Source organism: Lissotriton vulgaris, chromosome 6 (genome assembly GCF_964263255.1).
Source record: "Lissotriton vulgaris chromosome 6, aLisVul1.2, whole genome shotgun sequence".
Classification (NCBI taxonomy): Eukaryota; Metazoa; Chordata; class Amphibia; order Caudata; family Salamandridae; genus Lissotriton; species Lissotriton vulgaris.
In genome coordinates this window covers 1850321789-1850337412 of record NC_141694.1, presented here as the reverse complement: position 1 = coordinate 1850337412, position 15624 = coordinate 1850321789, and the positions used below count along the sequence as shown (strand labels likewise).

At 44.9% G+C, this 15624-nt stretch overlaps 1 protein-coding gene across 2 annotated transcripts in view; it reads right to left on the bottom strand.

Moving 5' to 3' along the window:
- Positions 1-15624, bottom strand: part of SNX17 (sorting nexin 17) — a 214892-nt gene that overhangs the window by 24015 nt on the left and 175253 nt on the right. For both annotated transcript variants that reach the window (XM_086928164.1, XM_086928165.1), the window contains exons 11-12: positions 12035-12157; positions 6830-6907 (exon numbers count right to left, since the gene is read on the bottom strand). In XM_086928164.1, coding sequence (XP_086784290.1) covers positions 6830-6907; positions 12035-12157 — 201 coding nt within the window. The remainder of the gene's footprint in view (positions 1-6829; positions 6908-12034; positions 12158-15624) is intronic.

Here is a 15624-nt window from a genome sequence, read left to right as displayed (position 1 = left end):
TATACATATATGTAGAGCTACATATATATGATATACGTTTTCCGGGGTCCCGCACATGGGCGGGAATATTTCTGAGCTTATGACTATTGATGAGGATCCCCTGGAAGAGAATCTATTTTACATGAAAACCGAACATTTGCATGACATTCCTTGTAGCAACTGTGACCCCCATCACCTTCATTAACTCACCACCTCTTTTAACCCACCGACCAAACTTCCAAAATGCATTTTATAGAAGCCACATGCACCACTGCCTGATCAACATTCCACCAAGACACCACCAATAGCCTGAGAATGCGTATATTCATCTTTCTTAACAACGTCCTATTTCATAATTAGAATTCCCTTAAGCATACCATGTATCAGTTATAAAAATCTAACCGGACATCTTTCCAAAATATTTGATAAAGTGAAAATACGACATATACACCTCTTCAAATATTTGCAGCTGACTGATACAATGTTTGCTCCTTCCACAATCCTGAGATCATGTTCAATGCCAAGTTGGACGAACTAATCCCCACACATTTCGAAGTGAAGCCTCACTCATCTTCCAACTCTCACCAACGTTAAAAAAAACTGACCACATAAATAAGTTACAAATTCTATGCAATAAACCAAACTTGACTTTAATACTGACCTTAAACTCCATCTATGTAATCATAGCTTTGTTGCGTGGTGCCTGGCGATTTAGCAGTGTGTTTGCAAGTGGAATTAACTGTAGATGGCACAATCAATTTTAAGAGTATCAGATCACAATTGGTATGTTTTGAATGTGGAAAGTGCATGCATTCACCCTCTCAATGGATGTGATTGGCAATGTTGTCTATTTGTTTAACAGAAAGATCCTGGTCTCAGGAACACAGGTGACAATTAAGGTACCTGCATGATTTTATCATATCACAGTTCACTAACAAAGTAGAATTGACTGACTGACAGTGATTGTAGGGATCTTAGTCCTGAAGAAGGCCACCAACCCCAAGTGGCGATTGAGGATTGGCTGAAACACACTGAAAGACAGTTTGGAGAGATGGTAGGGTGTTGTAACCCTGAGACCATCTCATGTTTTTAACCTTATCTAGGAGACTCTGAATAAATTAGAATGGATACTCCTAAAGCAGTTTTAACTAGACATTGAACTGTGGATCCTTGGAACGGTTTTTAAATTGAAAACAAATCATTGCCCCACCCCTGGTGTTGCTAGAACAGGGGGTGTAGTAGCAGCCCTATGATGAAGCATGCCACTATTAGTAGGTGAGGGCACTTTTAACCCATAATGTGGGTACCTAGAGGGAGTAATAATCTTTGAATCCTTTCTGGTGTGTGACACATTCTATGCAATCTACTATATCTGAAAGGTAAAGAAGTGAGTGGGGTCTTTATCTTTATTGAAAAAAATTCAAACAGGAGCCTGAGTTCACACTAACCCAAATCACCAATGCAATTCCTTGGGTTACTAATTAATGTTATCAGGCCAGTTAGTTATCTTCTGTAACACTCTTTCTGGTAGAGACACCATCTAGCTGCAGATCCCGCGCCCCTTGAACATTCTCTAAGCGTCAGCCTGGCTCCAGAAACCTTTCCATAGTACCTCTGTACCTGATGCCGTGCAGCTCCGCACTGACGCCATTCTGCTCCGCAAGTGACATGTGGGGCTAGCTTATATAGGCACCACCTGCGCCAGATGTCAGTTTGCAGATTCCTAGATCTGGGATATTATTAATGGACAGAGTCCAAAAACAGAACAGGGAGGATCGGTGAAGAATCTACCAGAAAGAGTGTTATCGAAGGTAAGTACCTTGTTTTTCTAATAGAGAATTCTAGCTGCAGAGTCACCTTTTAAATAGATACCAAAGCAGTACCTATGGGAGGTGGGCTGTGAACAGACAAACAGAAAGTCCTGCAAAACCAAGCAAGCAAAGTGCCCTTCTCAGCAGCCTTGGCTGTTCAGGTGATAGTGCTCTGTGAATGTATGGAGGGACACAAAAGTAAGCTCCCTGGCAGATCTACGGCAGGGAATCTGTGTTAATGCAGTGGTAGCAGCTTTGGCCCTGGTGAAATGGGCGCACAGTCATCTGGAGTCTGCTTCTTTGCCAATTCGTAGCAGATCTTAATTCAGAGAATGATCCAGCACAAGATGGTACACTTCTGTACTGCCCTGTCCTTTTTTGCACCGGCAACCCCCACAAAGAGCTTATCGTCCACCAGGTGGTCTTTGGTACGATTGATGTAGAAAACAGAGTGCTCTTTTGGGGTCCAAGCTATGGAGTCTCTCCTCCTTAGAGTGGTGAGGTGGAGCACAGAATGCCAGCAGGGTGAATGATTGACCGACGTGGAACAGTGTCACAACTTTTGGCAGTAAGAAGGCTCTAGTTCACAGAACCAGTTTATTGGGGAAGAAGGTGGTGTATGGTGGTTAAATATACAGAGCCAGGAGCTCACTCATACGCCATGCATAGGAGACGGCAATCAGAAATGCAGTCTTAATGGTGAGAAGCCACAAAAAACAGCTATGGAGCAGCTTGATTGGAGTACACTTTAAATAAGTAAGGAGAAGATTGAGGTGCCATCCGGGTACCGCAAATTGAAAACGAGAGAAACGTGTTGTACCCCTTTCAAAAATCACATCACAGCTGGTGATTTAAACAAAGAGGTATGCCAGCCCGCCAGGCTCCCCCTCTCCCCGCCATATCTCATCCCCCACGCCCAGCCATCCTCCACCAACAGGAAACGCAATTCTCACCCCCTAACCCTCCCCCCAACCACCTCGCCTCCCCTACTAGTCACAGCCACCGACCACCACCTACGACAATCACCTCCCTGCCAACAGGCAGTCCCCAGCCAACGAGCCTCCCCTCGAGTCTCTCCCCAACTCTCAAACCTCCCCTGTCTAATCCTCCTCCTGTCCCTCTCCCTATCTCTCCCATGTCTAAACCTCCTCCTAGCCCTCTCCCCACCCCTCCCCGGCCCTCTACCCTAATCCCTATGTCCCAACCCATCCTCTCGAACCTTAACACGCTCTGCCCCACTCCAGATGCCCACAACCCCTCCCTTGATTCCATAACAAAGCGGCTCACAGCCCTTGAAAACCAGGTCGACACTATCACCCAAGGCTTAATAGAAATCCTCTTTAACTTCGGTATAGCCTGTAATCCCCACAAACCCCCTCTCCGAACCCCCCTCCTCGCCAACGCGAACATCACCCAGGGGCCCACAGAAGCCCTCAGTGCCCAGCCGATTGATCCCTATCCCAAGGGCCTGGGTTCCGGTCCCAAAAAATCCGAATCAACCAGAGCCCCATGCACCAGGCCCTTGACCTCAATCTCTTCTTCCACCCTAACGGGCTCAAAACACCTGACCTCCAGGCCGCTTAGATCAGAGGCTCCCATGTCAGACAGGGAAGCAACCCTACTAGCGGCTAGAAACGACTCTCCCATTTCAGATTCACCTAAATCTAAAATCAAGTAATTACGGGTCACCGGAAAGATCCACCCACTCTCAAACGACAGAGATTGCCAGTCCTCACCTCTATACCTAGAGAGGCTAAAGACAAAACCACCAGCAATCAGGAGAAAATCACCAACTGCCTCCTAATCAATTGCAGATCGGCCTCACTACACGCAACAGACTTAGCCGAAGCTATCCTCACACATGACATTGACGTTGCGTTCCTCACTGAGACCTGGCTAAATAAGACATCTCCTACCTGCCTAGACATGCTGGTTCCACCTGGTTTCTCCCTCATCTCCAAAGACAGGATAGAACAACGAGGAGGTGGGGTCGCCATCATCCACAAGGACAGCTGGAGCATCACAAAAACCTCCCCCTTCGAGTACGACTCATTTGAATGTCTATCCGCTGTCATCAAGACCAAAGACAACGACTCTCTACAGAAGCGCAGACACTGCCCATTCTGGGAGGTGGCGAATAGATCGAGCAAAGGTTCTCCACATTCAGGTATAACTTCTACTTGTGATCCACTAGGCACCAACGGCAGAGTTCTTTCAATGAGCCCACCAGGTAGTTCGCCACCAGGAAGATACCTTTGGTGGTCCAGCCATTTCCCGCAGCACATGGCCTCCTGGCACGGAGTCTGTGAACTCTCACAAGCAACTCATCAGTAAACACTGAGGCACAAAGCTGGACAGTGTCCAGAATGGTTCCGATAAAGACAAGTGTGTGAGAAGAAGACAGGTGTGAATTTGGCATGTTGACTGTGAACCCCAGAGATGACAGGAGGTTCACTGTTGTCTGGAGGTGGTTGATTACTGCCAGGGGTGAGCCGGCTTTCAACAGCCAGTCATGGAGGTAGGGGAGGGTGGAACCGCATATCCCTGAAGGTGTGCTGCCAACACCATTATCACTTTCAGGAACACCCTGGGGGCGCAGGTGAAACCAAAGGGGTGCACATCAAACTGCTCCTCTCCCTCCTCGAACCACAGAAAGTGCTGATTAGCTGGCAGGACAGGAATACAGAAAAAGACCACCTGCAGGCCCAACACCAACATCCAGTCTCCAGGGTCAAGAGCAAACCTCTGTCCTCCTTGGCACCAGAAAGTAGCAGGAATAACAACCACGCCCTACTTCTGGTGCTGGCACCCTCCCGACAGCCCATTTGCCAAAAGGGCTTGCACTTCCTGCTGTAAAATGGAGAGGTGGGCCTCAGTCAGTCATTGGGGTGATGGTGGGAGGTATGGTGGGGCTTAGAGTAAGGCATCACCTCTGAGGACGATCTGCAGGACTCACCTCTCCGACATGATCACTTGCCAACCCGGATAGAATTGGTATTGTGAGAGTGACCCTATAAGGGTAAACTAAATAGGTTTTTGGCAGGTGGGGATGTGGACTGAGCACCACGCTAACCCTGGCGAATCTCCTGCAAAACTGCTGGGTTCCCTGCTGGGAAAGGACAGGCCTCATCTGAAGCCACGAAAGAACGCTGGCATTGTTGCTGGGTAGATAGGCCTACAGAACTAGCAGTAGCTCTACTCTCTTGAAGTATTCAAGGGCAGAATCAGCTTTGTCCCAAACATGGAAGTTACATCTAATGGAATGTCACTCCGGGAGGACTGGATGTCGTCCGAGAAACCAGTTGATAGAAGCCAAGCATGTTCGCGAATTGCAACACTGTTGCCAACAGCCCATCCAACGGAGTCGGTTGTGTCCAAGCCACAGTGAATTTTGAACTTGGCCTCATTACAACCGTCCTGAATGGCCTGTGAGAACAGGGCGAAGGGCTTCAGGAATACCAGGGAGAACTTGCCCAACTAAGCCCCAAAGGGAATGAGTATAGCGGCCAAGCAAACATGAGGTGTTAATTGGCTACAGGACCAAACTGGCTGTGGAAAATAACCGTTTTCCGAAAGTCTCAACTTTCTTTGATTCCCTATCAAGGGGAGTGGTAGGGAAATTGTTGGGGTTGGTTCAGCTAGTGAAAGCCCTACCAATGATCATGACGTGGGAAGCAGATACTTCTGTGGCAGGCCAAAAGGAGAAAAAAGGGCTGCTCAGGGGAAGCATCCTCCCCACTAGCGTCTTGCAAGTCCTCATACCAACTGCCATCAATATAGGGCTGAGCGAACTCATCACCTAGTCATAATCATGATCAGAGTCCGTTCTAAAAAGAGTGTAAAGAATGTTGCCTGGCTTGTGGTAAGGCGAGGGCAGGAACCTCCTTTAGATCTGGTTGTGATGTCAGCTGAAGTCGGACCCCTGTCGGAGACAATCGGGGCCACCTCTCTGGGAGGCAATGACGGAACTGACATACCCAGGCTCAGAGTGGGTATAGGAGCTAGGGGTGGTATTCGTACAGGAACAGAGGGCAGAAGCGACTAAAAGGGTCCAGCTGGTGCCGAAGACGAACCTGCTGGTGGTAATCCAGGTGGAAGCCCTCTTGGCTTTGTCAGAGGGAGTTTGTCAAGATCTGAGGCATAGCTGAACGAAACTCTTCAATCTGGCACAGCGTGGCTGAAATCCCCGAAAACTCTGGTTGTGCAGGAATCATGTGCAGAATCGGCTCCAAGGTTGGTCATCTTCGGGAACGGGACTGTTGGTGCTGCCAACCTGCTTTTCAGGCAAGAGAGAATGGCACGAAGTGGAACTCTGCTTCTGCTCCCTATGCTTTTTGCATTTACTTGAGGATTTGAAGCAAGATGAAGAGCGACCTCTAGAGCGGCGCTCTCAACTCCAGGAAAGGGAGTAGGACCTGGAACAGGCTTTGGCCTGGCGCGATGTCATCTTGTGCTTGGCAACAAAGTTTCACCTCCCGTTCCTAATGGCCTTCGGGTTCATCCACCGTGGGGGTGTGGCGCCTATGCAGGCTCCACACTTCACTTCTGGAGCAGAACGGCCAACAGTGCGGACTCGCAGGGCGCCAACTTCCAACACAGAGGTACAATGGAAAAGTTTCTGTATCTAGTCCGATGATTGAAGAATATTCAAAAGGTGAGAAGTCTGCAGCTAGAAGTGCCCATCAGAAAACTGTGTTCTTGTTGTGAGTGTCTAACCTCTACCGACTACTAAGGTAAGCCTCGACTGCTCGACTTCACAGTCCCTGGAGAGTCCTGTGCCCAAATGGAATAACTTTGTGCTCCAACATCGGAGTCCTTGAGGCACCAGTTAACAGTCTTAGTAGCCACATAGCAAACTGGACAGCAACCACCAAGTCCCAAACTACCATTTTCCTAACACCACAGAAAAGCCCTGATATCACTGAATTAAGCGAGCAAGATTCCGGAGCAAGAATACTGGGCATGGTCGAGGGCAGGTAAGCGGAGGGCCTGAGAACCCTTAATACATATTTTAAGAGCAGAAATCTATAGCCACTTACCTTTTTAATACTGCCTCCTGATTTCTTTACCATCAGCTCGTCCACCATGGACTGCAAGCAGATGCTCATCATGATGGCCTAGAGAAAAGATTAGTTTGTAGTTAAAGGAGAATGATTCATGAGAGGCAGGGTGTAACACCTACATCATCTGAGACACACACTTATTCCAGGACCATGCTCCACTTGCAAGCTCATACACATTCTAAACTATCACCTTCTTTGCTACTACACACCCTGCAAGCACCCACATATTCTAAAGAACTCTCTAAGTGCTGCCACACACTATCTCACTACCTTGTACAAGAGCCTATTTCCTTCAGATTTCTCCCCTTCCACTACTCTACAATGTGTCCCCCCTTTCACATCCCAGAGTCTCCTCAATTAGAGGCTCTCCTTTGTAGACACCGCTATTCCCGCCCCAGTTTGTCATGGCAGGCGCATACTTTAGAGGCAGCTGAGCAATGAAAGATGCATTCATGAATTGGCCCCCATTCTATGCTACAAGACAGGGGGCAAACATACGAGAAAAAAACCAACAAAGCGTGTCCAATATAAATACATCACCTAGGGCAAGTGCTTACACTTTTGAGATTCCCAAAATTGGAAGGGCCCAAGGACACCTAGATTGTGGAGCAGCCCTTCCAAGATGGAAAGGCGCTGGTTGCGAAGAATAGAAACAAGAACTTCTGCTCAATCTCAAAGTTTACAGATGTCATTACAACCAAGAAAGCAGCCTGAATATGTAAACATTTTTTAAGGCAGTAGTAATGCACAAATATAATATTACTATTAAAAACCTCATAAACGCCTCATAAACGCCTTAACTGTAGAATATGAAGCAAAGAAGACTTCAAGCTCTCTATAAAACCTCACGTTTAAGCCCATTTTAAGCTGATACACACCTCAACCATGCTAATACCTACCCTCACTTCGCTTTTAACTCACATCATCAAAGAATCAAATTACTCCTCAAAGACAAAGGGCATAAGGACTTGCTCAGAAAAAAAAGAAGTTATTAAATATCAGTTTCTATACTTCATTGGTTTCCAGCACTCAATTCCCAACCGACAAATCTGAAAAGTGTAGTTCTACATGCACTTAGCTTCTTACAAGCCAGGCTCATAAGGTGACAGTGAAACATACAGGTGGAGCTTGATGCAACAGATTTAAGGTTTAATTTAGCATTTTCAGCCCCCCACCAGCCCCCCAAAAAAGGTGTCGCATAGCTGAACAGTGAAGAAAAACTAGCAAAAATAAAATACAGCAAGAAAATTATATATTGCATTGATACATACAAGAAGAATATATAATATTGCTTATAAGGAGGATAATTATTGGACATTTATATACTCGACATTTGTACAGAGAGCATCTGGCCATGTGGCCACCAGATAACTTTATGAAGCACTACCCACACTGAGGAGGGAGAACAAGGAGAATAGAGGCATATATCACTTTTCTGGTATCCATACTGTCATACAGAGAGGTATAGCAAAAGAATGGAAAATATAATCATGGCAGAGAAGAAAAGAGGGTAATGTATTTCTCATGATCTTTTTCTAAATGTTCAGATTCCACTATCTCCCAGATATGGTGAATTTTCCATCCATGTATGGAGTAAGGTGGCTGTGGGCGATTCTGCAGATAAGGCAAGCCGTTTTAGAGATCCATCTAGTGTTATCAGGGTGTGATTGTAGGAGGCAGAGGTGAGGTGACCAAAGCGTTATGTGCCACAGACCAGGCATGCGACTGCATTGAGTGACTTGAGGGGGGTTTGCAAAATCTTTTAAATGAAGATGATAAGGGCATTGCCATAGTCAGGACCAGAACTTAGAACTAAGGCAAACATTTATGTTGACAGTCAGAGGTTTCTGATACTCTCAGCAACTTAAACTGCTATCAAAATTCTTCAGTAATAATTTGAGAAGGAGTTGAAGTTGTAATGTCTTCACCAGAAAGCAAAGGGATACGGTGTTATCAGGCACGGTGGCAGCAATGTATAATGCCATGATACTAGTTGATCAGAGTTGACTTGGAAGCTTATTGGTCACTAAAGGGATAAATCAGGAATTCTAGATTCTGTGAGTTTAGTTTGAGTTGTCGGAATGACCCACATGTATGGATTCCCCTCCCAGCGAAACTGAAAAGGCATTAAACTCTGAAGGTAAATTTCATTACAACTTTGTGTTGTCTGTATATTGGGCTACACCCAAAGCAGTTCACCAAATAGCTCCATGCAAATAATGAATAACCTGGGGGCACCGATGGAGCATTGGGAGACGCCACAGGGTAGTTATTTATTATTATTATTATTTTTTTTAAAGGATGAGTTATTAATACTCACTTGTTGGGAGCATTTGTTCAAGTAATTAAAAAAATGCCACCATTGTTCTTATTGCTGGATACTCCTGGTGGAGTTCAAGCTTCTTTGTGCCGAACAGTCTTTGACAGCATGACTGCCCTCTCTATTCCCAGTGAATAAACTGCAAAAGACATACCCACACAACAAGGGGTACCCTACCGTTCAGATCTGCTTTCTGAAGCACCCCCTTCCAATACCCCAAAAAATAGCTTTAACAAAAATAAGGAGCCTCTTTGAGACTCAACAACTAGATGGTGGGATATATCTGATATATCTGACTTAATAGCCAAGTCCCGCTGAACAAATAGTTGAGTACCTGCCACTTCATGCCCAGGCAATTCTCTGCCCTGTCTAGACTATCTCCACGGCCTACCATCTCACATGCCAAGGTCGCAGTACGAAGGGCCAAAATGCAATATTCTCTTTTGACCATGATGTGGTAACCATCAGCCATGATCCTAAGTTTAGCCTGCCTTGGTACTAAAGTCTAGCATAAATCCAGACTACTAATCACCTAGCAGATTATTTTTAGAAACATCCCTTCAGTTGGGATGTTACTCAACTGTCAGTAACTAAGGCAAGAAAAGGCAGACCAGCTGTGGGTCGATAATAGTGGAGGCCATTAGAATCAACAATGTTTTATTAAAGGAGGTACTTAGTATTGCAACGGGGGAGCCCACCAATACATAGATTTGAGTGTACCAGATTGGCCCAGTATGGGATGATATAGCAGACAGAATGACATTTGGAGTTGGACCACCTATATGGTCATCTATTTGGAGTGTTCCATCTTTAGAGATTAGGTCAAGAATGAAGTCTCTGATGTGGGTACTATTTTCTATGCATTGTTAAACAAGGTCTTTGGTGTCTCTACAGGATCAAAAATAATGAAGTCTGCTAGAATCTACGGGAGGGACTTGAGCTCAACCATCAAGCACTACAATACTGGAGCTTCTAGATAGATTGGTTAACAGTAAAGGATATTTTAGTAGACAAGACCTCTCTGTCTAGTTGTTTCATAGAGATATCCAGAACAATGAAAACATATGCAACAGTTTGGGAGGCTTCATGAACTCATGACTCAGAGGAAATAAAAAGGTTTAGGTTAAATGAATCAATACACACCTCAAAACTAACTGCTCATAGCATAAGTGTATGAAAAGCAGAAGAGGGAGGTAAATTCTACTTGGAGCACACGTGAGGTGATAAATTCAGGTTTATTTTGCACGAGGATACCAAGTTGTGCCAGCTTTTGGTATCGGGGGCAGTGAGGCCCTGAATAGCTAAGCCAGATGTATCCAGCCTTTTCTGTAACAAGAGTTACTTTTGATAAGACGAAAATTGTCCTGAGCTTCTGACTTTTTCAATTTGTTGCAGTGTGGACCAAATCAGACACAAACTCAGTAGTGGACACACCTTGCAGGATTACTGGTAGTGGCTCACCAGATGTATTTCACAGTATCCAGTGATGACAAAATATCATACGCAGAACATGGACCAATACAATATCATGAAGGAAAATGTAAAAGTACATATATATTTACTATTCAAAAATCTACACCTATGCACCTTCAAGAAAAACGTGTGGGTTAAGAACGTTAATAAAACTATACTTACGTTAATGATATTGTAGCCTTTATTTTAGTTTCTATATATTTAAAATGTGATATTCTGGTAAAACACCAACCACCCGACATATAAAGCGGAGTTGCTAACAGCAATGTCAGGAAACTATCTTTAAAAAATGCCTCCACATGACTAATGAAATAGGCCCACAACACTAACTGTCCATTGGAACAAAGGAAATAATAAAACCTGTAAATCTCCACAGCTAGACATGAACTGTAATTCAAAGAGTAGTTTAAATTGGTTTAGATTTTCAACCGTTTTATTTCCAAACAGCATGTTTTGTTCTCAAAATACACGGTTTTCTATCAAATATACAAGTTTTATTTTTGGTTTACACACTCAAAGAAATTCTTGTTTTCATCTTGCAAAGTGACCTTTTTCAATAAGGCTATACTAGGCTTTCTGAATTGAGTACTGTTCTGGGTTGCTCCATTGGAGACCCCTGAGATAGACTGATGTGTTAATTTTGGATAATTCAGAAATCACCAGCTGTGATGAAACACTGACAGTTTGGAGGTCGCGATTGAGCTGGTTTTTGTGATGAGACATGGAGGACGGAGAATGCCGGGACGAGACAGCCAGGTCTAATAGCTCAGTGGACTAACACATCAACTTCTGGAATTTGTGTTTAACCCCATGGTTAGTGGTTTGGATCCTGGTGGGTCACCCAGCTTTCTAAAGGTCAATGAAGTCAGAACTACTGAGGTGATGACTATAAACATCGGTTATTTGTTAATAGTGCTAACAAATGCAACGCGGATCCACACACACTTTACAGATACATCCGTTGAGTTGCGAGATATATTGACAGGAAAGAAAGTTGGTGCGTAGCTCTAGTGTAGCAAAGAACTTAGGAAACCTGTTTTATGCAAAAGAGGCTTCTAGTTTATCTTAGTGAGTGGAGAGCTGAAATATGTGGTTCTTAGCAATGTAAAGAAGACAGCCTTTTCAGGGGACTAATTACTCGCTTGCACATTTTTCCACAAAACACACAGAATAGCTTAGTTTTTCAAATCTAGAATGTGGGATTGCCTCTTTTTCATACACAAACCACAAACCAGTTGTCAGGTTGATTAAAAAATTACTTGTACGGCAGTGTTTTCCTAAATCAGCAGTGAGTCACTAAATAAGTATCAATTCAAAAGTAATCCGAATGGTCATACTTTTCAAAAGGGCCTTTGAAACAACCCCAGCCAGAGAACTCCAGCTCATACCTGAGGGCTGGTGATGGTCACCCATTGCAGCCGGTCTTTGCTCATCAAGTACTCAAAGGCCAGCTCCAGCTTCACCTCGGTTTTCCCAGGGCTGCTATTCCCTGTTCCATTGGTCATTGGCACCTGGAAGAACAAAGCACGTCTTCAGCCGATTGTGTGTTCTTGCAAACAAATACTCATTGATAAATCAGTGGGCTTCATTTGGATGCTCCTCAAGACGAAGTTTAGGGATAGAAAGTCTTGTCCTGAAATGGTTTGGGTTATTTTTTTGTTGCATATAATGTAAACAGTGAAAACTGGAGACTTACCCTCCGTAATCGGCTTTCTGCAACACGGGATCACCATACCATCAACTTTAATTCACACTTGTGTCCAGGAGCTAAACAGTTCCTTTGTAAACTTCTTGTATGCAGTGAAACAGGTCAAAATCTTCTTTCACCCACTGCCTGAATGCAGTATTAATCTGTTCTTGCATAATGCACCCAGAGATCCTTTAGGGTCTTGTCATTCGCACTCCTAAATAAATAATACTCCTAAATAAATAATACAGATGGCTCCCAGCTATGCAAGCGCTGCTTAAAGGGCACTCAAGGATTCAGTTTCCTCAACATAATTAGGATTGAAAACCTTCGTGAAGGCGAGACATGTCCACATGTCATTCTCTTCTTTTGACTAAGCTTGATGGGTCGTGGTGTTACTTAAGTTAGTGCCTTTGCCTGTAACCGTGGTTCTCCAATGCTGGTATCTCTTATACTTTAATGATTCCCTCTTACAGTATATGTTGCTTCATTGCTTTATCCAATGCCGTGAAAGATGGAGTACATCACTCCCCCCCAAGACAGTTTCCTTCAGGTTTTCATTTCCAAAGTGTGTAATAAACTGGTTTGCAAAGAATGGGATGGCAGAATTCAATGTAGGTCACAATTCAGCAAGTGATTCAGAGCGTTGAGATGACTTCACCGTTGCTAGATTGACCATAAATGAAAAACAAGCACTGGCTAGACTTCTTAAACAACTTTGTTTTGTCTAAAAAGGAATCCGAGACAACTCTTGTGAGAGCAAGGACCGCTCTGCAGGAGAAGATGCATCCAAAACTAATGGAGGTAAAACCCACTAATTGACTGAGATGGTATCATTGCAACTTGAGGACTAGACCAGCATTTGTTTTTAAAAACAACTTTAAAAAATGTAATCCAAGTTATGTTTATAGAAAAGGCTCGAACTTTCGCAGCCAGTTTTGCAGATCAACTAGTTTCCATGTTACAGATTGGATTACAATACGTTTAATAAGCTATGGGGTAAACTCATTCATTTGTGACTGGGAGTTGAGTGTTTGAAAATGTTCAACAATCCAGCAATCATTTTATTGTGTGACGTTGCTATGTATGGATATACCCTGACGTGGGTCCCTTGCTCGCTGAGCCACTGGATTCAAGCTAGCCTGGCTGATGAGAGGTGATACCCCAAAACCATTCCCAAGATGCTTGTTTCTGGTCCAGGGAGGACCTGGCCTGGCAGTTCAGGCTTGACTGTTCCCATGACGAGCCGAATCAAGGCTGATCTGCATACTGCTGGGTCCAAATTGGGGTGACGTGGCAAGCAAAATAACAATAGATTAAACCCAGATCTGTGACTGGGGGAGAGTGTTTGAAAAGTTTCAACACTCCGTCTATCATTTGGTTTTGTGATGTTGCGGTAAACACATCATGCTATAGACAGACTGTGACCTCACACGCAAAGGATGGGCACACATCAATGGAATAGCAGAGATAAGGAAATTATAGACAAATTGGCAGCACAACCATGCCAAACCGGGGTTTTACTGCACACAATGCCATTCATGGCATACTTTCCTTTGGAGTGGTGGGACACTACTGAACAACATGTAATGGAGAACATCATAACCTGAAGATTTAGAATTGCAGTGGTCAAGAGTCAAACCTGGACCAGAGACTAAGATGGAAGCCTGCCATAAATAGTTGTCGCCAAACTGCAGTCCTCAAACAAAAGAGAATATGAGGAGCTGCACCTAGACAAGGGCTGAGAAAGAATCACACCATCAGAGGATGCGGACTTCGAGAATTCAGAGATGGAAAAGAGTCTGACAGGGTTCAAATGCTATTGGGATTCTGCTGTACTCGTCCTCATTCAAGTACATGGTTGCTAAGGCAAGGAAGACTCAGAGTAACTTATTGCTATCACCATAGGGCACGGCTTTAGCCCCCGAGGCACGGCTACAGCCCCCGAGGCACGGCTACAGCCCCCGAGGCACGGCTACAGCCCCCGAGGCACGGCTACGGCCCCCGAGGCACGGCTACAGCCCCCGAGGCACAGCTACAGCCGCCAAGGCACAGCTACAGCCGCCAAGGCACGGCTACAGCCCCCAAGGCACGGCTACAGCCCCCAAGGCACGGCTACAGCCCCCAAGGCACGGCTACAGCCCCCGAGGCACGGCTACAGCCCACGAGGCACGGCTACAGCCCCCGAGGCACGGCTACAGCCCCTGAGGCACAGCTACAGCCGCCGAGGCACGGCTACAGCCCCCAAGGCACGGCTTTAGGCAAGTGCTGGACCTGGTAAAGACCAAACAGGCAAGTAAAGCCTACACGTCTTATGAGGCCACACTGGGAACAACAGGATAGGAAGAGAGGAGCCTTCGTGGAGATGTTAGAGGGGCCAGAAGGGCATCTTGGAAGTGGCAGTATATAGTCCTGTCAAATGTGAGATTTTTCAATCTTTACAGAGCATTTTGTTTTCATACTCACAATTCCAAATGTCATTCGTCCTGTCCTATCTGCCTATATGTCTCCTGGTTGGCCTTAATCTGTTGATGTGCCTTTCAGAGAGGGAAGACACCCCGTCCCCAACCAACCACTTACAACGTCAACCAATCTTGAAGGGATTCAATTAGTGAAAACAATTCCACTGCTGGAAACACCTCATGGAAGAGGCTTCCTAACTACATATTATGGCTACATTACAGACACTAAAATAAAAAAAAACCATTATGATTATTGTGCTGTCCTATTATTTCTTTCTCCTTACAGTCGTGTAGGGAGTGAGAAAACCTATGCTGCCGTGATACAGCGGCAACAGGTCAATGCCATCCGCAAACTGTAACGACTCTAAAGATCCACAAACGCAGCATGCCATCCTTGATTCCACTGGCATTCACCCTAATGTGTCCTCCTCTGGCTCTCAGCAATTTCAACCTAGAGAAGATCCTGCATATTGTGTGTTGTTTTTTTATACTCATACTTCGATTATGTGGCGAAGTGACAATATGCTCAAATGCAAGGGATAAAGTGATGGATGCAGGAGTAACATATTGAAGCATCTAGTCAGCCACATATCAATTCACCCAATGGAACTGCTCTTCTATGAATAAGCTAAAGGTTTATTTGGTTCCCTAAACCTATGTACCTGAAATCGCAAGTAACCGCTGATCGAAGAGGACAGACAGGGTGAAATCTAGAGTTCTGCCAAATAAATGTGCTCGATAGCAAGAAACCATTGCAATTTATTTTATTATGTTTAACATAAGAGTGATTTACAGCAGACCACCTGCTGTTGTGTTGGCAACTGGAATA